General features: G+C 43.1%; 1 protein-coding gene across 2 annotated transcripts in view; it reads left to right on the top strand.

Moving 5' to 3' along the window:
* Window positions 1–25366, top strand: part of ITPR2 (inositol 1,4,5-trisphosphate receptor type 2) — a 185930-nt gene that overhangs the window by 44809 nt on the left and 115755 nt on the right. The window contains exons 11-26 of one of the 2 annotated variants that reach the window (XM_069965955.1): window positions 2594–2745; window positions 4371–4470; window positions 4560–4720; window positions 7319–7460; window positions 7581–7742; window positions 9056–9228; window positions 9379–9498; window positions 11416–11601; window positions 12457–12708; window positions 12797–12941; window positions 13567–13717; window positions 20812–20999; window positions 21771–21906; window positions 22010–22064; window positions 22250–22415; window positions 22736–22912. In XM_069965955.1, the coding sequence (XP_069822056.1) occupies window positions 2594–2745; window positions 4371–4470; window positions 4560–4720; window positions 7319–7460; window positions 7581–7742; window positions 9056–9228; window positions 9379–9498; window positions 11416–11601; window positions 12457–12708; window positions 12797–12941; window positions 13567–13717; window positions 20812–20999; window positions 21771–21906; window positions 22010–22064; window positions 22250–22415; window positions 22736–22912 (2466 nt within the window). Of the gene's footprint in view, window positions 1–2593; window positions 2746–4370; window positions 4471–4559; window positions 4721–7318; window positions 7461–7580; window positions 7743–9055; window positions 9229–9378; window positions 9499–11415; window positions 11602–12456; window positions 12709–12796; window positions 12942–13566; window positions 13718–20811; window positions 21000–21770; window positions 21907–22006; window positions 22065–22249; window positions 22416–22735; window positions 22913–25366 lie in introns of both variants that reach the window. The other variant, XM_069965946.1, reaches the window with a different exon arrangement.

Below are 25366 nucleotides of genomic sequence, written 5' to 3'. Positions count from 1 at the left end.
CATGATGGGGATCAGGAATGAGATGGGGAGTCATGATGGGACCAGGAATGAGATGGGGAGCCATGATGGGACCAGGAATGAGATGGGGAGTCATGATGGGACCAGGAATGAGATGGGGAGCCATGATGGGACCAGGAATGAGATGGGGAGTCATGATGGGACCAGCAATGAGATGGGGAGTCATGATGGGACCAGGAATGAGATGGGGAGTCATGATGGGACCAGGAATGAGATGAGGAGCCATGATGGGACCAGGAATGAGATGGGGAGTCATGATGGGCATCAGGAATAAGAGCCATGCTGAAATCAGTAGAGGATCAGTACACCAATTATACTATAGATACACTTTGACCTCTGCTGCAGTCACATGCTGGGAGATGTAGTTCACCCATAGCTGACAGCCATGTTTGCAGGTTATCGCCTTACAGCTGCTGTGAAGATAACCCACAAGGTGTAATGACTTGGAGTCGTGGCTGAGGAGCACAGATCTCCTCCTTGGCCCCTTTGGGTGTTGGTGCCAAGTCACGGCCTAGTCATGTATTATACGAGTGTATCTGCTGCATCTAGTGACAGTTCTCACTTTGGGCAGTGACAGCTCGCAGCGCCGGGGCCCTCACCATATCGTCTCGCCTCACGGATCACAGGGATCATTGAGGCTGCTGCGTGCCTGGAACCTCATAGAGCCTCTTTGTATCCCGGCAGCCCGCCGCCATCTGGCCGCAGCACACAGACCTTATTCTCTATGTCTCTGGGGAGGTGAAGCCTCATCCCCGCAGCGGCCGTCAAATCCACAAGACTCTCTCTACACTTTTCACACTTGTATTTCTTAAAGGAACCAGAGAACCTGCAACCGGCAGCTTATAATCTCCCAGAAGCCTTCAGTACATATCCCTAACACAAGGGGGCGCTGCTGCCTCTTTCAAGGGAACCTATAGTCCAATCCTCCATCATCATGTTATAAAGCAGGTGGAGCTGAGCAGAACGATATATTATAGTGCTGGACAAGATTCAGTAGGATTTTATTCATTTAATGGAAGTCAAGTGGGTGGGCCCAATCGGTGACTGACAAGCTCCACTTATTAAAGGGGTATTCCCATCTCATCTTGTTATCCCCATCCTATGCATAGTATATAACAAGCTAAGATAGAAATACCCCTTTAAGTAACTCCTCCTACCGGACTCCTTAGAATAAGTTGACATTACATAAGGTGCAAATTCTGCTCCTCCTACTTCTACTATAACATGAGAACATTGGACTGCATGGCAGCAGGAGGTGCTGTCCTTGTCTTAAAGGGATTCTGTCACATTGAATATGAGTCTGACTTTCTAGTACTATGTATAGAGCAAGAGAAGCCGAGTAGATTGATATATAGTTTTATGGGAAAACAGTCGGCAGAGCTTGAATTTTTTTAAATTTAAACCTCTTGGGAGTCCAGTGGGCGGTCCTAAGCTTAGAATACGAAGGAATTTCAATCATTAAGTTACAAGTTCTCCTATATCTTTTTTTTTTCCACACGGATATATATCAATCTGCTCAGCTCCTCCTGCTCTAGAACATTGGATTGCATTTTGTATGGTGGCAGGAAATTCTGCCCCTTTCTTAAAGGGATTCTGTTACACTAAACATGTATTTTCATCTTCTAGTATCATGTTGCAGAGCAGAAGTAGCCGCACAGATTGATGTATAGTTTTATGGGAAAATATTCAGCAGAACCTTATTTTTTTTTTCATTTATAATCTCTTAAGAGTCCAGTGGGCGGTCCTAAGCTAGATTTTTAATGAATAAATTAGGTTCTCTTTTGCATCTTTTCCCTCAAAGATCTATATCAACACGCTCAGCTTCTCCTGCTCTATAACATGATGGAAGAAGTTTGGACTTGAATTTTTATGGTGACAGGTTCCCTTTAAGGAGTCGATTATTTGAACTGGTGGATTTCACCATCTTCTGACTAGATACAACCAAAGAGCAGCTGGATGGGATTTTTTTTAATAAGTTGAGAGAAGAAGAGGAGGACTGGAGGATTGTTTTATATTTGGAGGAAATCCGGCGGTTGTGCGGAGGGTTAATCTCGCCGGGGGGATTCGCCGCGCTCAGTAACAGCGAAGCTGCCAACTCCTCTGCCGCAGCCTCCAAGGCTGAGTCAGCTGGGGGAGCACACGGGCTGTGTCTTCCAGGGCGTCTCGAGAGCTGGAGCGTGATGTCTCTGCTAAAAATGGCCATGACTCACGGATGAGTCAATAACCGAGGTGTTTGTGGAAGCGGAGGCCTCTGGGCGAGCAGGCGCCCCCCCCCCCCCCCCCATCCTTCCCCCACCCTCTCTGATGCTGATGGACACTTAAAGGGGATCTCTGGTCTCATGTAAAGCATACATAATCTGCATTTCAATTAAATATTTTGCCACTGTCTCTGTGTTCCGATTCCTTATTATTTCCAGAATCTCTGCTTGCTGTCAGTGAATGTGCATCAGCTCCTTCTATAACTTCTATAGGGGAGCAGCTATGGGGTTGTACCGGGGGTAGATAGCTGTCAGGGCTGGGTAACAATGTAACAAAGTATGAGACCCCCATAGTGACTGCTCTGTGTCTCCTCCAGAAAGACGGTGAAATGCCGGTGTCCAAGAGGAAGTGGCCGGCGGGGGAGAAGATCATGTTCACCCTGGTGTCCGTGCCGCATGGCAATGATATCGCTTCTCTCTTTGAGTTGGACGCCACCACCCTACAGAGAGCCGACTGCCTGGTACCCAGGTAATGCTGGGGGCCCATACATGATATATAGGGGGCCCATACATGATATATAGGGGGCCCATACATGATATATAGGGGGCCCATACATGATATATAGGGGGCCCATACATGATATATAGGGGGCCCATACATGATATATAGGGGGCCCATACATGATATATAGGGGGCCCATACATGATATATAGGGGGCCCATACATGATATATAGGGGGCCCATACATGATATATAGGGGGCCCATACATGATATATAGGGGGCCCATACATGATATATAGGGGGCCCATACATGATATATAGGGGGCCCATACATGATATATAGGGGGCCCCTCTCCTGTTGCCCTGCTGTCCATCAATTACTTCTGTGTCAGAACTGTTGTCGGGCTAATAGGAGGACTCTATCTGTCTATCTATCTCCTATCTATCTATCTCCTATCTATCTATCTATCTCCTATCTATCTATCTATCTATCTATCTCCTATCTATCTATCTATCTATCTATCTCCTATCTATCTATCTATCTATCTATCTCCTATCTATCTATCTATCTATCTCCTATCTATCTATCTATCTATCTATCTATCTATCTCCTATCTATCTATCTATCTATCTCCTATCCATCTATCTATCTCCTATCTATCTATCTATCTATCTATTATCTATCTATCTATCTATCTATCTATCTATCTCCTATCTATCTATCTATCTATCTATCTATCTCTCTATCTATCTCCTATCTATCTATCTATCTATCTATCTATCTATCTATCTCCTATCTATCTATCTATCTATCTATCTATCTATCTCCTATCTATCTATCTATCTATCTCCTATCTATCTATCTATCTATCTATCTATCTATCTATCTATCTATCTATCTATCTATCTCCTATCTATCTATCTATCTATCTATCTATCTCCTATCTATCATCTATCTCCTATCTATCTATCTATCTATCTATCTCCTATCTATCTCCTATCTATCTCCTATCTATCTATCTATCTATCTATCTATCTATCTATCTCCTATCTATCTATCTATCTATCTATCTATCTCCTATCTATCTATCTATCTATCTATCTCCTATCTATCTATCTATCTATCTATCTCCTATCTATCTCCTATCTCTCTCCTATCTATATCCTATCTATCTATCTCCTATCTATCTATCTATCTATCTATCTATCTATCTATCTATCTCCTATCTATCTATCTATCTATCTATCTATCTATCTATCTATCATCTATCTCCTATCTATCTATCTATCTATCATCTATCTCCTATCTATCTATCTATCTATCTATCTATCTATCTATCTATCTATCTATCTATCTATCTATCTCCTATCTATCTATCTATCTCCTATCTATCTATCTATCTCCTATCTATCTCCTATCTATCTATCTATCTATCTATCTATCTATCTATCTATCTATCTATCTCCTATCTATCTATCTATCTATCTATCTATCTATCTATCTCCTATCTATCTATCTATCTATCTATCTATCTCCTATCTATCTATCTATCTATCTATCTATCTATCTATCTATCTCCTATCTATCTATCTATCTATCTATCTCCTATCTATCTATGATAATCTTCTTGCTATTTGTCTCTATATACAGGAACTCCTATGTCCGTCTGCGCCATCTGTGTACGAACACCTGGGTAACCAGCACCAGTATTCCTATAGATACGGATGAGGAACGGCCGGTGATGCTGAAGGTGCCCCCCCCCCTCCTGACCCCCCTGTAGTATAATGATACATCTATTCTGATCTCCCATTACTGATCACTTCTGGATCTGTTCTCTAGATTGGGACCTGTCAGACGAAGGAGGACAAGGAAGCTTTCGCCATTATTTCCGTCCCTCTTTCTGAGGTTCGGGATTTGGATTTCGCTAATGACGCCAATAAAGTTTTAGCCTCTACAGTAAAGAAGCTGGAATATGGGACCATCACCCAGAATGAGCGCAGGTCAGATACCCTGTGTCTGTGGGGTTACAGCAGCCGTCTGCCGGCAGGGCACAGCCCCAGAAACTTATACAGATTTATAATTTATTTCTATCAAAAAAATATCCATCTTCCAGTACTTATCAGCTGCTGTATGTCCTGCAGGAAGTGGGGTATTCTTTGTATACCTCTGTCCATTTTCTATGGGGATTTGCTACTGCTCTGGACAGTTCCTGACATGGACAGAGGTGGCAGCAGAGACCACTGTGTTAGACTGGAGAGAATAAACCACTTCCTGCAGGACATACAGCAGCTGATAAGTACTGGAAGACTGGAGATTTTTCAATAGAATTAAATTACAAATCTGTCTAACTTTCTGACACCATTTGATTTGAAAGACATTCCCCCCACCCCCACTGGAGTACCCCTTTAACTTTCAGTAATTAGGTAATTCTTCTAGTTCCCATGTGACGTCACTATTACTCTCTTGTACTTAAGTGACTATTGTGTTAGTACTCGCATGACTCCCTTAGTACTCTCCTAGTATTCAGGTGATTCCCTTAGTACCTATTTGACTCTGTGACTCTCTTAGTACTTAGTTTATTCTGCTTCTACTCAATGGACTCTCCTCATAGTTCTCCCCATCAGTTAGAGACTGTGTAAGTCTACTTGTACTCAAGAAACTCCCCCACTACTCAAGTGACACTCAACTCAAGTAAGGCTGGTATTACACGGAGCGATTATAGTTTGAAAAATCGTTAAATAGTTCGGATTTGAACGATAATTGTTTCATGTAATAGCAGGCAACGATTAAACAACCAACGAGAAATCATTGATCGTTTAATAGGATCAGGACCTATTTTTATCGTTTGATCGTTCGCACATCGTTCGGTGGAATAAGAATTTGCAGCTGAAATGTACGCAATACCGACGACTAAACGACCGCAAGAACGATCATAAATAACGATCATCGTTCCATGTAATTGGGCGAACGATTTCGGGTCGTTTGCCTTAGCGGTCGTTAATCGTTAGTCGTCGAAAAATTGCTTGGTGTAATAGTACCCTAACTTTTCTATTACTTATGTGACTCTACAAGTATTCAGCTAGCGCCCCTAGTACTGAGTTATTTCCTGGCATGTGAGTGAGTCCCCTAGTGCAGGAGTGGACATCATAGTACTCTGGGGACTCTTCTTGTATTCACTGAATTCTCATACTACTTAAGTGACTCCTCTAGTATACAATCAACTCTCTTAGTACTCCGGTGACTCCTCTAGTATACAATCAACTCTCTGATTACTCTGGTGACTCCTCTATTACTCAACGACTCTCTTAGTACTCAAGTGACTCCTCTAGTATACAATCAACTCTCTTATTACTCAGGTAACGACTCTCTTAGTACTCTGGTGACTCCTCTAGTATACAATCAACTCTCTTAGTACTCAGTTGACTCCTCTAGTATTCAATAATCTGCCATAGTACTTGTGACTTCTCTAATATACAATCAACTCTCTCAGTACTTAGGTGACTCCTCTATTACTCAACGACTCTCTTAGTACTCAGGTTACTCCTCTAGTACTCAATAAACTCCCATAGTACTCAAGTGACTCCTCTAGTATACAATCAACTCTCTTAGTACTCAATGAACTCTCATAGTACTTAAGTGACTCCTCTATTACTCAACGACTCTTAGTACTCAGGTGACTCCTCTAGTATTCAATAATCTGCCATAGTACTCAGGTGACTCCTCTAGTATACAATCAACTCTCTTAGTTTTTAGGTGACTCCTCCAGTACTCAATGACTCTCTTAGTACTCAGGTGACTCCTCCAGTACTCAATGACTCTCTTAGTACTCAGCTGACTCCTCTAGTATTCAATGACTCTCTTAGTACTCAGCTGACTCCTCTAGTATTCAATGACTCTCTTAGCATTCAAATGACCCTCCTGCACTCTCCTGACTCTCTGAGTACTCTCCTAGTGTTCAGAGGTCTCTGCTCTCCTGTATTCTCCTCTCCTCAGGGGATTGTCCTGTTACACATGTGACTGTGAGGTAAGAGAGTCCTTGTGTCCTGCAGTGAGGTGTGTGGGCTGATCCATTGTTAGCAGTGGGGTGTGTGGGCTGATCCATTGTTAGCAGTGGGGTGTGTGGGCTGATCCATTGTTAGCAGTGGGGTGTGTGGGCTGATCCATTGTTAGCAGTGGGGTGTGTGGGCTGATCCATTGTTAGCAGTGGGGTGTGTGGGCTGATCCATTGTTAGCAGTGGGGTGTGTGGGCTGATCCATTGTTAGCAGTGGGGTGTGTGGGCTGATCCATTGTTAGCAGTGGGGTGTGTGGGCTGATCCATTGTTAGCAGTGGGGTGTGTGGGCTGATCCATTGTTAGCAGTGGGGTGTGTGGGCTGATCCATTGTTAGCAGTGGGGTGTGTGGGCTGATCCATTGTTAGCAGTGGGGTGTGTGGGCTGATCCATTGTTAGCAGTGGGGTGTGTGGGCTGATCCATTGTTAGCAGTGGGGTGTGTGGGCTGATCCATTGTTAGCAGTGGGGTGTGTGGGCTGATCCATTGTTAGGGGGGAGGGGGTTGGCTATGGGACCCCACTAGACAATATGGGTTTGCTCCTCGCAGGTTTGTTACAAAGCTTCTGGAGGACCTGATCTTCTTTGTGGCCGGAGTTCCTAATAACGGGCAGGAGGTGCTGGACGTTGTGGTGACCAAACCCAACCGGGAGCGGCAGAAGCTGATGCGGGAGCAGAACATTCTGGCGCAGGTGAGGAGACTCCGCGACCGATGAACGGGGGTGGGGGGATGGGTTATGGGGGGGGGGGGGAGATAAGAAGCGGCTCATTCCTTATAATTACTATTTTTCCCCCCATTTTTGGGTCCACAGATTTTTGGCATCTTGAAGGCTCCGTTCAAAGATAAGGCGGGGGAGGGCTCCATGCTGCGTCTGGAAGACCTGGGAGACCAGAGATACGCTCCATACAAGTATATACTGCGGCTGTGCTACCGGGTCCTGAGACACTCACAGCAGGACTATCGCAAGAACCAGGCGAGTGGGGGGAGAGGGGGGACTAGTGCTCAGCTGTAGAGACCATGGGGAACCAGACAGGAGGGGATCGGGTGCTAGGAGATATACACAGGGGCCTCATCAGCAGAATAGTGAGCGCAGCTCTGGAGTATAATACAGGATGTAACTCAGGATCAGTAATATCTATACACAGTGACCTCACCAGCAGAATAGTGAGTGCAGCTCTTGGGTATAATACAGGATGTAACTCAGGATCAGTAATGTAATGTATGTACACAGTGACCCCACCAGCAGAATAGTGAGTGCAGCTCTGGAGTATAATACAGTGTGTAAATCAGGATCAGTAATATCTATACACAGTGACCTCACCAGCAGAATAGTGAGCGCAGCTCTGGGGTATAATACAGGATGTTACTCAGGATCAGTAATGTAATGTATGTACACAGTGACCCCACCAGCAGAATAGTGAGTGCAGCTCTGGAGTATAATACAGGATCAGTAATGTAATGTATGTACACAGTGACCTCACCAGCAGAATAGTGAGTGCAGCTCTGGAGTATAATACAGGATGAAACTCTGTGTACATACATTACATTACTGATCCTGAGTTTCATCCTGTATTATACTCCAGAGCTGCACTCACTATTCTGCTGGTGGGGGTCACTGTGTACATACATTACATTACTGATCCTGTGACCCCACCAGCAGAATAGTGAGCGCAGCTCTGGAGTATAATACAGGATAAAACTCAGGATCAGTAATGTAATGTATGTACACAGTGACCCCACCAGCAGAATAGTGAGTGCAGCTCTGGAGTATAATACAGGATGTAACTCAGGATCAGTAATGTATGTACACAGTGACCTCACCAGCAGAATAGTGAGTGCAGCTCTGGGGTATAATACAGGATGTAACTCAGGATCAGTAATGTATGTACACAGTGACCCCACCAGCAGAATAGTGAGCGCAGCTCTGGGGTACAATACAGGATGTAACTCAGGATCAGTAATGTAATGTATGTACACAGTGACCCCACCAGCAGAATAGTGAGTGCAGCTCTGAAGTATATTCCTCTCTTTTTAATACCAATCTTTATACAATTCCTCTTTGTTTGTCCTGGTCCTTTCCCTCACGGTCATGTGTCTCTCATAACTAAGTTGTACTCGTAATAAGCCGTATCCCCCAAATAAGATGACATTGTTGCCCCCAGGGTCTGATCGCTGACTTTTGCCTTAGTCTTTGATCACAAGTTGCTGGGGGTCGGGGGGGCAGTGTAATCCTGGGGGTTGTGGCCGCTCTCATACTGACATTACTTCTTACATGTCTGCATCTAGGAATACATTGCAAAGCATTTCTTCGTCATGCAGTCTCAGATCGGATACGATATACTGGCGGAGGACACAATCACAGCTCTGCTACATAACAACCGCAAACTCCTGGAAAAACACATCACGGCCAAAGAGATCGAAACGTTTGTCAATTTATTAAGACGAAACAGGGAGCCCAGGTCAGTGATCCAGCCGTATACTGTTCATCTATCTCCCATATCAGCTTCGTGTATAGTTGTACATTACCGTCCTGTATCAGTGTCAGTGCATCATGGCTCTAGGGTTATAGTGCTGGTTTACTCTAATAGACTTTTTTTTCCACTTTACAGATTTCTGGATTATCTATCGGATTTATGTGTATCTAACACAACTGCAATCCCTGTGACTCAGGAGCTGATCTGCAAGTTCATGCTGAGCCCAGGAAATGCGGATATTCTTATCCAAACCAAGTATGTTTTATTCCACTTTCCCATTTGCTAAACAGCAGGTACTTCTCAAGCTTAGAAAATATTCACCTGTAGTGTACATTGTAGAAGTACTGTCTGTATACACAGATTTTACTCCTACAATACCGCCCTATATACTAGAATATAACTACTATAATACTGCTCCTATTTACAAGAATATAACTACTGTAATTCTGTCCCCTATATACAAGAATATAACTACTATAATACTGCTCCTATATACAGGAATATAACTACTATAATACTGCTCCTATATACAGGAATATAGCTACTATAATACTGCTCCTAAATACAGGAATATAACTACTATAATACTGCTCCTATATACAAGAATATAACTACTATAATACTGCTCCTATATACAGGAATATAACTACTATAATACTGCTCCTATATACAGGAATATAACTACTATAACACTGCCCCCTATATACAGGGATGTAACTACTATAATACTGCTCCTATATACAGGAATATAACTACTATAATACTGCTCCTATATACAGGAATATAATTACTATAATACTGCTCCTATATACAGAAATATAACTGCTATAATACTGCTCCCTATATACAGTAATATAACTACTGTAATACTGCTCCTATATACAGGAATATAACTACTATAATACTGCTCCTATATACAGGAATATAACTACTATAATACTGCTCCCTATATACAGGAATATAACTACTATAATACTGCTCCTATATACAGGAATATAACTACTATAATACTGCTCCTATATACAGGGATGTAACTACTATAATACTGCTCCTATATACAGGGATATAACTACTATAATACTGCTCCCTATATACAGGAATATAACTACTATAATACTGCCCCCTATATACAGGAATATACTACTATAATACTGCTCCTATATACAAGAATATAACTACTATAATACTGCTCCTATATACAAGAATATAACTACTTTAATACTGCTCCTATATACAGGGATATACTACTATAATACTGCTCCTATATACAAGAATATAACTACTATAATACTGCCCCTATATACAGGAATATAACTACTATAATACTGCTCCCTGTATACAAGAATATAACTACTGTAATACTGCTCCTATATACAGGAATATAACTACTATAATACTGCCCCTATATACAGGAATATAACTACTTTAATACTGCTCCTATATACAGGAATATAACTACTATAATACTGCTCCTATATACAAGAATATAACTACTATAATACTGCTCCTATATACAGGAATATAACTACTATAATACTGCTCATATATACAGGAATATAACTACTATAATACTGCTCATATATACAGGGATATACTACTATAATACTGCTCCTATATACAGTAATATAACTACTATAATACTGCTCCTATATACAAGAATATAACTACTTTAATACTGCTCCTATATACAGGGATATACTACTATAATACTGCCCCTATATACAGGAATATAACTACTATAATACTGCTCCTATATACAGGGATATACTACTATAATACTGCCCCTATATACAGGAATATAACTACTATAATACTGCTCCTATATACAAGAATGTAACTACTTTAATACTGCTCCTATATACAGGGATATACTACTATAATACTGCCCCTATATACAGGAATATAACTACTATAATACTGCTCCTATATACAGGGATATACTACTATAATACTGCTCCTATATACAGGAATATAACTACTATAATACTACCCCCTATATACAGGAATATAACTACTATAATACTGCCCCCTATATACAGGAATATAACTACTATAATACTGCTCCTATATACAGGGATATACTACTATAATACTGCCCCTATATACAGGAATATAACTTCTATAATACTGCCCCTACTGTATATAAGATTGTGTCCTCTGCCTTGGTTGCAGGCTTGTCTCCATGCAGATGGACAACCCCTTGGAGTGTTCTGTGCTTTCAGACGACATTGATGAGGAGGAGGTTTGGTTATATTGGATTGACAGTAATAAGGAACCGCATGGTAAAGCCATTCGACACCTCGCACAGGAGGCAAAAGAAGGAACCAAAATGGACCTAGAAGTCTTAACCTACTACAGGTGGGACCAAGTTTCATCAGTTTTTACCTTAGAGCCTAATGGTGTGTTTACACAGATAAGTTATTGAGATTTCTCCTCTTTTGAAACCGTTCCTGGCTTTGGCTTTTTAAATCTGTCAGATAATCTGTCTGTGTAAACACACCATTAGGGATTCTGTAAATGAACCTGTGAGCAGTGCTTGCGGTGCTTTTGGGTGTCTCAGAAGCACTGCACTACAGGCTTATTTTTTCTGTAACCCAGCATAAATAGATAATTTTCTTTCCCTACCTCCTCTGGGCATACAGTAAGCAGCACTGCTCCTCACTGCAGGAGTGGGGAATCCCAGCTACAAACAGGGCTTCCTGGCCAGAAGCAGAAAACTTCTCCTCTGGATGGAGCCCCCTCTGTACTGCTGCTGCTGAGCCGCTCAGTTCACCAGCCAGGCAGGGGTTGAGTTGTGAGTTTCCCCCTCTTCCAGCAGTACAGACAGGGTTCCCTCCTCCAGCAGTACAGACAGGGTTCCCTCTGGACCAGACATTTTCTGCTTCTGGGCAGGAAACCCCGTTTAGAGGAGCAGAGAATCTCTTTATAATGAAGCTCTAAACAGTGGTACCCGAACACCTCTGATAACTGTCGGCTGAACTATTGTTATCTCCCCCAGTTTGTTTCGGAAACCGAGCAAAGTTTGAGTAACGAACAAAACTTTGGAGTAAGTTGTGATTCGAATACTAAATTGTTGTAGAACTGAGGTGCTGCCGTATGACCATCTAATCCATATAACTTGATATCTAGCTTGAGGCTATTTATTCCTAGTGTGCCCCTTTAAGGCCATTTTTCATGCCGTTATTGTCAATTCGCCCCCTTCTGTGTCCCCAGGTACCAGTTGAACCTGTTTGCGCGGATGTGCCTGGACCGCCAGTATCTCGCCATCAACCAGATCTCCACGCAGTTGTCGGTGGATCTGATCCTGCGCTGTATGTCAGACGAGAGCCTCCCCTTCGACCTGCGCGCTTCTTTCTGCCGCCTGATGCTGCACATACACGTGGACAGAGACCCCCAGGAATCAGTGGTCCCGGTGAAATATGCCAGACTGTGGACGGAGATCCCCACGCGGATCAGCATCCATGAGTGAGTGTCGGCTGATGTGGCTCACTGTGCCGCCTTGTTGTGGGTTGTATTATATCTGACGCCATTGCTCTTCCGTCTATATCGGCAGCTATGACTCCTTCACTGACTCCTCGAGGGATGAGATGAAGAGGAAGTTTGCTCTCACCATGGAGTTTGTTGAAGAATATCTGAAAGAAGTGGTGACCCAGCCGTTCCCATTTGGTGACAAGGAGAAAAATAAACTAACGTTTGAGGTAAAGCTATGTCTGTGCTTAAAGGGGTACTCCACTCAAACAAAACTTTTGATATGTAGCTGTCCATGATGAGACTAACTATTTATTTAGTCTCCTTTCCCCAGTTCTGAGTTGCTGCTTTCTGCTGAAGACACAAAAATCTGTGTGTGAGCCTTTCTCTCTGTCTCCCCCTCCTCCCCCTCCCTTCTGAGACAGATTATGTAAACAAGTCCCTGGCAGGCTGTATCTTCATCCTTGTAGCTTCTTTGTAATGCTGGGAGGGTGAATCACAGTGAGTTCATCAGCAATAACCCTCCCAGCATTACAAAGAAGCTACAATGTTGCAGATAAAGCTTGCCAGGGACTTGTTTACATCAGCCGTCTCAGAAGGGAGGGGGGAGACAGAGAGAAAAGTTCACACAGATTTTTGTGTCTTCAGCAGAAAGCAGCAGATGAGAACTGGGGGAAGGAGACTGAATAGATAATAACAAGTATGGAAGGAATTGTTAGTCTCATCAAGGGCAGCAACATATGAAAAGTTATGTATGAGAGGAATACCCCTTTAAGCCATAAATGTGTCAATGTGATTGTCTATTTATGAAGGAAAGATACCTATGTATTCAGGATCCTCCTTATTATTCCGCAGGTGGTTCATTTGGCGCGGAATCTCATCTACTTTGGCTTCTACAGCTTTAGTGAGCTCCTCCGCCTGACTCGGACCCTACTGGCCATCCTAGACATCGTCCAGAGCCCCATGTCTTCCTATCTGGAGAGACTCAGCAAGTTTCAGGATGGAGGTATCAAATAATCTGACATAGGTTGTGATGGTCCCTGGCAAGACATACACGTAACCAAGCCCAAATAATAATGCCGCAACACAACACTGCAATTAAAGGGGTAGTTCAGCAAAAAAAACAAAAAAACAATTCTTTTAAATGAAAATGGTGCCAGAAAGTGCTAGAGATTTGTAATTTTCTTCTATTAAAAAAATCTCCAGTCTTCCAGTACTTATCAGCTGATGTATGTCCTGCCGGAAGTGGCGTATTTTCTCTATTCTGACACAACTCTCTCTGCTGCCACCTCTGTCTGTGTCAGGAACTGTCCAAAGCAGTAGATTTGCTGTTGCTCTGGACAGTTCCTGACATGGACAGAGGTGGCAGCAGAGAGCACTGTGTCAGACTGAAAAGAATACACCACTTCCTGCAGAACATACAGCACCTGACAAGTACTGGAATGCTGGAGATATGTTAATAGAAGTAAATTACAAATCTCTGGTACTTTCTGGTGCCAGTGGATTTAATATATTTATATATATATATATATATATATATATTATATATTTATATTTATTTTAATTATCAACTACCCCTTTATGTAAGGTTGGGTTCACACTACGTTTTTGCAATCCGTTTTTTGCAAAAAAAGGATGAAAAATTGATGCATTTTTCCATTGACTTCCATTATAAAAATAAAACGGATCCGTTTTTTTTATCGGACACAAAAATGAGGTCGACTACATTTTTGTGTACACTAAAAAAAATCTATCATGTGATGTGTCATGAAGGCATGCTAGAAGATTGCATTGGTTACCGGCTATGAGCTGGGCCACCACTCATCTCTATGCTGAATGGTTACCCATGGCTGGGGGTCTTCTCAGATTCAGGGGCTCCTTAGGGGCAGTGACAACCACTGAATGGAGGACTTAGAGGTCCCGCCCAGGAGGAGCCCCTATAACGGCTTTAACTTGTTGACTTTTTGAGTGTCCCCTATGCAGAGAGTTAGTCTCCGGAATATGAATATTTACAGGGTTCTCTTTCAGCGAGTGTGATAAAACTTTATGCGGCGTCTTACAGACACGACGCTGACGCTGCGCGGTTATGACAGGTACATTTTAACATTTCTACATTTTTTTAGACACCAGTGAAGCCTGTCTGGAGACAGAACTGAAAGTGAATAAATCAATGTGTCAGATGAATGCGGTAAAGAGACGCTGTAACGTAGCGAACCCTTCTGTACCCCCGGCCGATATCTGGGTAAAACTTCTCCTCTAGAACAATCTGAGGGCGTTGTAGTAATGGAGTTACTGCCAGGATTATTTTCCTCTGTAATTTCCTCCCTTTATGATTTTTGACAGGCCGAGAAAATGGTATTTAATGCGATTAAAGAAAGGTTTCCTATATAAACATATCTAAATAATGGGGCCAAACCGTGCCTATGTAGTTCTACCGCACTACACTAAATAACACTACCATATAGTGTTCACTGATATTATACTGTAAAATATCTACCTACATAATACGGCCATAAAGTAAGTGCCTACAGTGTCTGTATAATACTACCATACTGTGCCTATGTAGTTCTACCGCACTACACTAAATAACACTACCATATAGTGTTCACTGATATTATACTGTAAAATATCTACCTACATAATACGGCCATACAGTAAGTGCCTACAGTTTCTGTATAATACTGCCATACTGTGTCTATGTAGTTCTACCGCACTACACTAAATAACACTACCATACAGTGTTCACTAGTATCATGCTGTAAAATATTTATCTAAATAATACGGCCATACAGTGAGTACCTACAGTGTCTGTATAATACTGCCATACTATGTCTATGTAGTTCTACCGCACTGCACTAAATTACACTACCATACAGTGTTCACTAGTATCATGCTGTCAAATATCTACCTACATAATACGGCCATACAGTAAGTACCTACAGTTTCTGTATAATACTGTCATACTGTGTCTATGTAGTTCTACCGCACTACACTTAATAACACTACCATATAGTGTTCACTAGTATTGTGCTGTAAAGTATCTACCTACATTGTCTATGTAATACACCCATACAGTAAGTGCCTACAGTGCCCATATAATACTACCATACTGTGTCTATGTATTACTGCTATACAGTGACTAGTGTACAAACGCACTTAGCTAGGAACAGCCCACTGGCCACCCAACAGGGTCATATAGCGACATACAACTATTCATATAGTGACTACATAATACCGCTATATATATTTCTTATCCGGGGACCACATATGATCACAGTACTAGTAGGTATTCCATACTAAACATATAACAGTCCATGCAATGCCTGCGTAATATTGCCTTGTAATGACCACATAACAGTGCCGTACAGAGACACATAACAATTCATTTGACTAAATAATACTGCCATATATTTCTTATATAGTACAGTTATACAGTGATCACATATGATTGGCATTCAGTGCCTGTATAATACTGCCAATATAATAGTAATACATGCTGAACAGTACAATCTCCACATAACAGTACCATGACCGCTCTTACAATACCTGCAAAATATTGCCTATATAATAGTGATATATACTTAACACATATCAGTCCATACATTAATGCTGCCACATATTGCCTATATAATAGTCCTATATACTGAGCACATACCAGTCAATACATTTATGCCGCCATACACTGCCTATATAATAGTAATATATACTGAACACATCAGTCCATATATTTATGCCGCCACTCATTGCCCATATAATAGTCCTATATACTGAGCACATACCAGTCCATACATTAATGCCGCCACACACTGCTTATTTAGTAGTCCTATATACTGAACACATACCAGTCCATACATTAATGCCGCCAAACACTGCTTATGTAGTAGTCCTACTGAGCACATATCAGTCCATACACTGCCTCCTTATTGCCGCCATACAATCCTCAGATAATTGTGTTGTTCATAAACAGGTAACAGTTCATACAGTATATACATAATGCCGCCATACACTGCTTATATAATACTGATTGATCACATATCAGTCCATACACTGCCGCCAAACAGTGCTGTGCAGAAACACATAGCACTCCATACACTGTCTACATAACAGTCCGTGCATTATACCCCCATAGTATAGTAGGACACGGTGTACACGATGGTGGAGGTTGCGGGCACAGCCGCCACGCGCCCCTCTTACCCATAAAGATTCCTTTCCTCTTACGATGCCGCCATACTATGCCCTATAAGAAGTTTAGTAGGACACGGCGCACACAATGGTGGAGGTTGCGGGCACAGCCGTCATTCGCCCCTCTTACCCATAAACCCTCCGCACCCATAAAGTTTCCTTTCCGCGGCGCCCATTTAGAATAACGGAAAAAAAAAAAAAGTTTTCCAGCCGCCTCTGAATTAAAGGGAAACTTTTTGGTAATGTGGCCCCTTCACCTCCCCCGCCTCCCGCCTTAGCTAGTGAAATGGGAGCAATTACAGCGCATTTACATTGCCAGCTATAGAATTCCATAGGAGGTAAATGATCTGTGTCAGCTTATCAGCACTCTGCCCATCTCCGCCAAGAAAAGAAGCCCCGAGATGGAATTTTTTAAAAAAAATTTTTTTTTTTTTCCCCATTGTCTTACATGAAGGTTCCGGGGACGGCGCATTGTCCGTCGCCTGTTAAAATATTCACTTTCACACTATTGAGTCATCTCGCCGGTCCATAAATCCTGTTAATGTTGGCGGTGTAATTTCTCGTTTTTTTTCCGTTTTTCCTTCCCTCCCTTGTCTGCGAGTCTGAAGCGGGTATAAATGGCATGTGTTCCCCTTTGTCTGCTCCCGCTCTTATCATATCTTTTTAAAGCTGCGAGGTAGAATATGTCACTCTTGCAGCTGGCAGGTTAATGAGCTGGTACAATAGTCAATGCCTCCGGGCCATCCATTGTCTCGCCAGTCATTAGATTCCTTGTATCAAGTGCGCCGAGTTCATTCTGAATATGAAAAGACGCAATGGATTGTCCCAGACAGACGAACGCGCAACTTGCATGTTTTAAGAGTTTTCCGTCCCCGGCTCTTAATTAGCCAAAGTTTAAGCTGTCAATTATGATCATATATAATACCTGGGAAGAGATGGGAAAAAAATTATTCTTAAAGGGCCGCTAACACTCCATGACAGGGGTACTCAACAACTTTTAGTGAAGGTCCACTTACCGGGGTCTATTGTCAAGTGAAGGTCCAAGCTGAACATCATTAGAAAACATTTTTCGCTCCCCCAGTAGTATATAGCCCCCCTGTTGCTCCCCCAGTAGTATATAGCCCCCTGTTGCTCCCCCAGTAATATATAGCCCCCCTGTGCACTCCCCAGTAGTATATAGAGCCCTGTGCACTCCCCCAGTAATATATAGCCTCCCTGTTGCTCCCCCAGTAGTATATAGACCCCTGTGCGCTCCCCCAGTAGTATATAGCCCACCTGTGTGCTCCCCCAGTAGTATATAGCCTCCCTGTGCGCTCCCCCAGTAATATATAGCTTACCTGTGTGCTCCCCCAGTAGTATATAGCCTCCCTGTGCGCTCCCCCAGTAGTATATAGCCTCCCTGTGCGCTCCCCCAGTAGTATATAGCCTCCCTGTGTGCTCCCCCAGTAGTATATAGCCTCCCTGTGCGCTCCCCCAGTAGTATATAGCCTCCCTATGCGCTCCCCCAGTAGCTTATAGCCCACCTGTGCTCTCCCCCAGTAGTATATAGACCCCTATGTGCTCTCCCCAGTAGTATATAGCCCCCCTGTGCGCTCCCCCAGTAGTATATAGCCTCCCTGTGCGCTCCCCCAGTAGTATATAGCCTCCCTGTGCGCTCCCCCAGTAATATATAGCTTACCTGTGTGCTCCCCCAGTAGTATATAGCCTCCCTGTGCGCTCCCCCAGTAGTATATAGCCTCCCTGTGCGCTCCCCCAGTAGTATATAGCCTCCCTGTGTGCTCCCCCAGTAGTATATAGCCTCCCTGTGCGCTCCCCCAGTAGTATATAGCCTCCCTATGCGCTCCCCCAGTAGCTTATAGCCCACCTGTGCTCTCCCCCAGTAGTATATAGACCCCTATGTGCTCTCCCCAGTAGTATATAGCCCCCCTGTGCGCTCCCCCAGTAGTATATAGCCTCCCTGTGCGCTCCCCCAGTAGTATATAGCCCACCTGTGCGCTCCCCCAGCAGTATATAGACCACCGCTTTGTGCTCCCCAGTAGTATATAGCCCCCCTATATACTACTGGGAAGCACAAAGCAGGGGTCTATATACTACTGGGGGAGCACACAGGGGGGCTATATACTACTGGGGGAGCACAGTATTTGCTCTATGCCAAATAGAGTTTTAAAAGGGGTTATATTTTAGAGAAATTAAACCAACGGCATGATGGGTTGTCCGCTTTGTTTTAGTTAGAGAGCCCCCGTGAAGGTAAGGTGACCCCCTGTAATCTGTGGGGAACCATGCAGCAAGTGTTCAGTTTCTCTGCAGTGACACCGGTGGTGATATGTTCGAGTATTTCATCGAACTCTGAAATCATAGGTTGGCATGGACATCTTACCAAAAAGAATTCATGCATGGATATGCTAAGTCCTCCAGAGTGAGGGTCCTAGTACATGGGCCGACTACGGCCCGATCATTTTAGTAAGCGAGCGCCGATCTGCTAGACCTATTACATGGCCCAATAATCGGGTGCATGGACTGGCTGCATGGCATGGCTGCATGGACGTCGTTAGTGATGTCCATGCAGCCATTGCCCAAACATCTGACACCTTACCTCTCCCCGCTCCCAGTCTCTTCTCCTGTGCTCCACAGCTTTCCGGTGGCAGCAGCGTCTAAGTGTGCTGTCAGCTGATAGGCCGCTCAGCCAATCACAGGCTGGGCCCGCCGCGGCCTGTGATTGGCTGAGCGGCCTGTCAACTGCAGACGATCAGAAAACTGCAGAGCACAGGAGAGAAGACCAGGAGCGGGGAGAGGTAAGGTGTCAGGTGTTTGGCCAATCATCAGCCGTCGGCCACTCATCGCTTTTACTCGTAGCGATGCGCGGTCGGCGCCCAACGTTTTTCGGTGTGATGCTAAACCAACGATCAGCTGATGATCATTGTCATTGGCTGATCGTTGTCTACGTTTACACTGAGCGATAATCGGCCCTGAGAGACACGCTTTGCAGCGACTATCGATGTAAAAAAATGTTTTAAAGGGGGTCATTATTTTAACAAACTAAACCAATGGCGTGATGGGTTGTCACGTCCTTAAGAGGGTTGTCCACTTTGTTTTAGTTAGAGAGACCCCATGAGAGTAAATTGATCATAGAAATCCCTGTAATCTGTGGGTAACCATTCAGCAAGTGTTCAGTTTCTCTGCAGTGACACCGGTGGCGACATAAAGTATTACACCTTACAGTAAAATGAGAGTAAAGCATGGACACTATAGTGAAAAGATGTCACACCTGGACATGGTGGGTCCTCCAGAGTGAGAGACACTCTTTGTAGCCACTAGATAAGAGCCACTAGATCATAGAAACCCCTTTAATCTGTGGAGATCCTTTCAGCAAGTGTTCAGTTTCTCTGCAGCACCCCCAGTGGAGAATTGGAGTATTACAAGGTACTAATTTTTTTAAAATGGAACAAACCAATGGCATGATGGGTTGTCACTGGTCTAAAGGGGATCTCTGAATTCTTTACCTCCATGGCTGTGACTGATGTAAGCTCTTGGTGGCTGCAGATGCCACCAGTCACTGTCCCTTTAAATTCTTATTTTAAGTGTGGATTTAACATTTCAGGATTTGACTTTAATGTGTTGTTTCCTGTTTTTGTGTAATATTTATCACATTGCCTGGCTGCGGATTGTGATAAATGGCCGCCCGTGTTCCCGTGTCACAAATCTCTTGCCGGCTTCCATTGAAGAAATAAGCTGAAAATGACCCAAACAAGAGATTTACGGTTTATATTTAGGCAGTAAATCCTGGAATAGTGTATTTTTGCTTTGTGCGGCACAGCGGCGGGAGCTGTAAGGACACTCGACAATGACCCTGCGGAGGGTTTAGCTGCGTCGCTGGATGTGATTCAGGCTAATGTGCTGCGTTATGTCTCCCTGTCTTAGGTAACAATGTTATGAGGACCATTCATGGAGTGGGCGAGATGATGACGCAGATGGTTCTCAGCAGGGGTTCCATATTACCCATAGCGGTGCCCGATGTTCAGCCGGGGCTCCACTCCAGCAAGCACACCATTGACAGTGAAGACATCACAGTTATGGACACCAAACTAAAAATCATTGAGATCTTACAGGTATTATAGACGTTGTAATAAATCTCTGAGGTACAGCGATGGGGTCAGTAATCGCACCCAAGTCTATCTTACAAATTGTTCCAAAGAGCTTAAAGGGGTCGTACAATGGGATACAATGAACTAAGGGAGCAGACAGCTGTTCTGCTGGTACACTGGTCCTGCTGATCTCTGCTTCCTTGTCCCTCTCCCAAATGCTTACTCAGCCAATAATCGGCTGTAGCACCAATCCGCTTCAGCTACTGATTGGCTGAATACATATTGGTGCAGCCGCTGATTGGCTGAATACATATTGGTGCAGCCGCTGATTGGCTGAATACATATTGGTGCAGCCGCTGATTGGCTGAATACATATTGGTGCAGCTGCTAATTGGCTGAATACATATTGGTGCAGCTGCTAATTGGCTGAATACATATTGGTGCAGCCGCTGATTGGCTGAATACATATTGGTGCAGCCGCTGATTGGCTGAATACATATTGGTGCAGCTGCTGATTGGCTGAATACATATTGGTGCAGCTGCTGATTGGCTGAATACATATTGGTACAGCTGCTGATTGGCTGAATAGACATTAGTGCAGCCGCTGATTGGCTGAATACATATTGGTGCAGCCGCTGATTGGCTGAATAGACATTAGTGCAGCCGCTGATTGGCTGAATACATATTGGTGCTGCTGCTGATTGGCTGAATACATATTGGTGCAGCCGCTGATTGGCTAAATACATATTGGTGCAGCTGCTGATTATTATTGCTGGTGATTATTTTGCCTTTCAGTTCATCCTCAGTGTACGGCTGGATTACAGGATTTCCTACATGCTCTCTATATACAAGAAAGAATTCGGGGACACCGGCAGCATTGACAACTCCACAGCATCGACCGTCACTCCCCCCGACACCCCGACCCTGTCAGGTCAGTGGTCACTTGTAGGTTTTTGACGCCTTCTATGGATCACGGTAAATAATACACGTCTAATCTAATACATCTAATACACGTCTTGTTATTTTTGCAGCAGTGGTTCCTGATATCGATGAGATAGCGTCACTGGCTGAGACCATGTTTGCCGGGAGGTGAGTCTGAGATACGATACGGTACCTTTCCTGTAGATACTGTGGACACTTTAAGCTCCTCCCCATCCACAACCAGTACTCACCCCGAATCAGCTGACAACGCCCATTTTTATTCAAATTTAATAAACCCCTCCCCTTTGGCTGTTGTTAATGTGACATCCATAACATAACTGTGTCCTATTCAGTAAAGAGAAGAATCCTGTGGAACTGGATGACGAGGGCGGCAGAACGTTCCTGAGGGTCCTCATCCATCTCATCATGCACGACTACCCGCCGCTGCTCTCCGGGGCCCTCCAACTACTCTTTAAGCATTTCAGCCAGAGAGCTGAGGTCCTCCAGGCCTTCAAACAGGTAGGAACAGGTGTAGTCAATATTTTATAGGGGCACTAAACAAATAGCCACTTGATATGGGGTTAGGGTCCCCCCCCCAAACAATGTCAAGGGGGCTCCTGAAGTCTCATCCGTCTCTCCTGTAGTCTCATCCGTCTCTCCTGTTTTATTTTACTATCCTTATGGTATTTCTGAGCTCTCATGAACTCAACTGAGATGGTCGTCAGGACACGGTCCATTCTTGGTCATACACGCGTATCAGTGTACCGGGAATGAGGGGGGGGGGGGGGGGTCCTTACTATTTAAATATTAATCTTTGCTTGTGATGTTCTTTTGTGCAGGTTCAGTTACTGGTGTCAAATCAGGATGTCGACAACTACAAGCAGATCAAGGCTGATCTGGACCAATTACGGCTGACGGTGGAGAAATCTGAACTTTGGGTTGAAAAGAGCAATAGCTACGAGAGTGAGGAGCTGGGAGACGGGCAGGCCAAGGACGGCAAAGAGCAGATTAATGAGGTGAATTATTCTACCTGACGTCCATTACATTTACCGCATGATTAAACAAAGGTCTGAAAATGGCAGCGACAAGTCCCCTGTACCCCACATGTGCAATTAGGAGAGGAGGAAGCAGACAGGACAGTACAGGGGAGTCTGGGGAACAAGAGCGCTACAGTATATTACCATGAAGATGCTCTATCAATGCCATACTGGTATAACATCTTCTACCACATACCTGTGTACTATAATACTGCCCCCTATATACAAGGATATAACTACTATAATACTGCCCCCCCATATACAAATATATAACTACTATAATACAGCTCCTATATACAAGAATATAACTACTATAATACTGCTCCTATATACAAGAATATAACTACTATAATACTGCTCCTATATACAGGAATATAACTACTATAATACTGCTCCTATATACAGGAATATAACTACTATAATACTGCTCCCTATATACAGGAATATAACTACTATAATACTGCTCCTATATACAGGAATATAACTACTATAATACTGCTCCCTATATACAGGAATATAACTACTATAATACTGCTCCTATATACAGGAATATAACTACTATAATACTGCTCCTATATACAGGAATATAACTACTATAATACAGCTCCTATATACAAGAATATAACTACTATAATACTGCTCCTATATACAAGAATATAACTACTATAATACTGCTCCTATATACAAGAATATAACTACTATAATACTGCTCCCTATATACAGGAATATAACTACTATAACACTGCCCCCTATATACAAGGATATAACTACTATAATACTGCCCCCCCCCATATACAAATATATAACTACTATAATACTGCCCCCTATATACAAGGATATAACTACTATAATACTGCCCCCTATATACAAGAATATAACTACTATAATACTGCTCCTATATACAGGAATATAACTACTATAATACTGCTCCTATATACAGGGATATAACTACTATAATACTGCCCCCCCATATACAAATATATAACTACTATAATACTGCTATATACAGGAATATAACTACTATAATACTGCCCCCTATATTCAGGAATATAACTACTATAATACTGCTCCTATATACAGGGATATAACTACTATAATACTGCTCCTATATACAGGAATATAACTACTATAATACTGCTCCTATATACAAGAATATAACTACTATAATACTGCTCCCTATATACAGGAATATAACTACTATAATACTGCTCCTATATAAAAGAATATACTACTATAATACTGCTCCTATATACAGGAATATAACTACTATAATACTGCTCCTATATACAAGAATATAACTACTATAATACTGCTCCTATATACAGGGATATAACTACTATAATACTGCTCCTATATACAAGAATATAGCTACTATAATATTGCCTCCTATGGACAGTAATGTGGAGTTACTTACGGTATAGTGTGTTATATATTATGGGCTTTTAGTGTGTGTTCAGTGTAATATTTGTTATGTTTGTGAGCCGCCTCTTTGTACCTCTTTGTACCTCGCTCCCCTGACGTTACATTCTGAAGTAAAGTTTAATGTCACGGCGGCTTCCTCAGCCCGGGGTGTAGTGTGCGGTATAGTGACGGGTCCGGCCCGGCCCTGCGCTGCCATCTTCTCCGCTCTATAATTGGGTCTTCAGAGACTGTGACGGAGAGATGATGAATATCGGGGAGAATATCACATCATGATGGAGGACCTCTGGGTGTTTGTGTTAAGCACAGGCTGGTGTCTCTGTATTAGAATGCCAATTGTCCTCATCGCTGGGGTAAGAGGTGATCTGAGGCAGCGTTGTGATCGTAAGACGTCTCGTCTGGGGAAGCTTCCTCAGATATCAAAGACGTTAATAGTCCCTGTGAGAGGCGGATGGCGGTAATTCTATGCAGCACCTAAAGGCACTGACTATACACATGGCTTAAAGGGGAACTCCAAACACCACTGGGGCCTCTTACTAAGAGTCTAGATATCACATGGCTCAAAATTCTAGAATTCTAGAGTTAATTCCCTAAATGTATCAACAAAATTTTGTATCTGTCCAGTTGTGGGTGGAGCTTAGTGATGGGTGGAGATTACAAAAATTAAGATGGGCGGAGCTTTGTACTCACATTACCTTGTGAGAAGAGGGGGTGACCCCTTGGTGCAGTAGGAAGCTTATAGTTGTAAAACTGTCCCATAGGATCATAGAAACCGGGGGTCACTAAATAGCCCCACCCCTTTTACCAGGGAGCACAAGCTCCGCCTCTTTACTGAAATCCCTAGTGGGCGACTTCTCAGGGAGTCTCCACACCCCTGTGTCCAGCTACAGGACACAGTGAAGTCCCTGGACAGAGGGGTTGATAACCGGATCAAGGCCTTGATTTGATTTCAGCTCTGGGGCCCCTATTATTTGGATGCCTGTATTCAATCAATGAAATTAATCTAGATTTTGC

This window comes from Dendropsophus ebraccatus, chromosome 1 (genome assembly GCF_027789765.1).
Source record: "Dendropsophus ebraccatus isolate aDenEbr1 chromosome 1, aDenEbr1.pat, whole genome shotgun sequence".
Lineage (NCBI taxonomy): Eukaryota > Metazoa > Chordata > Amphibia > Anura > Hylidae > Dendropsophus > Dendropsophus ebraccatus.
The sequence above is the reverse complement of the archived record's forward strand: the minus strand, read 5'-3'. Positions and strand labels throughout refer to the sequence as shown.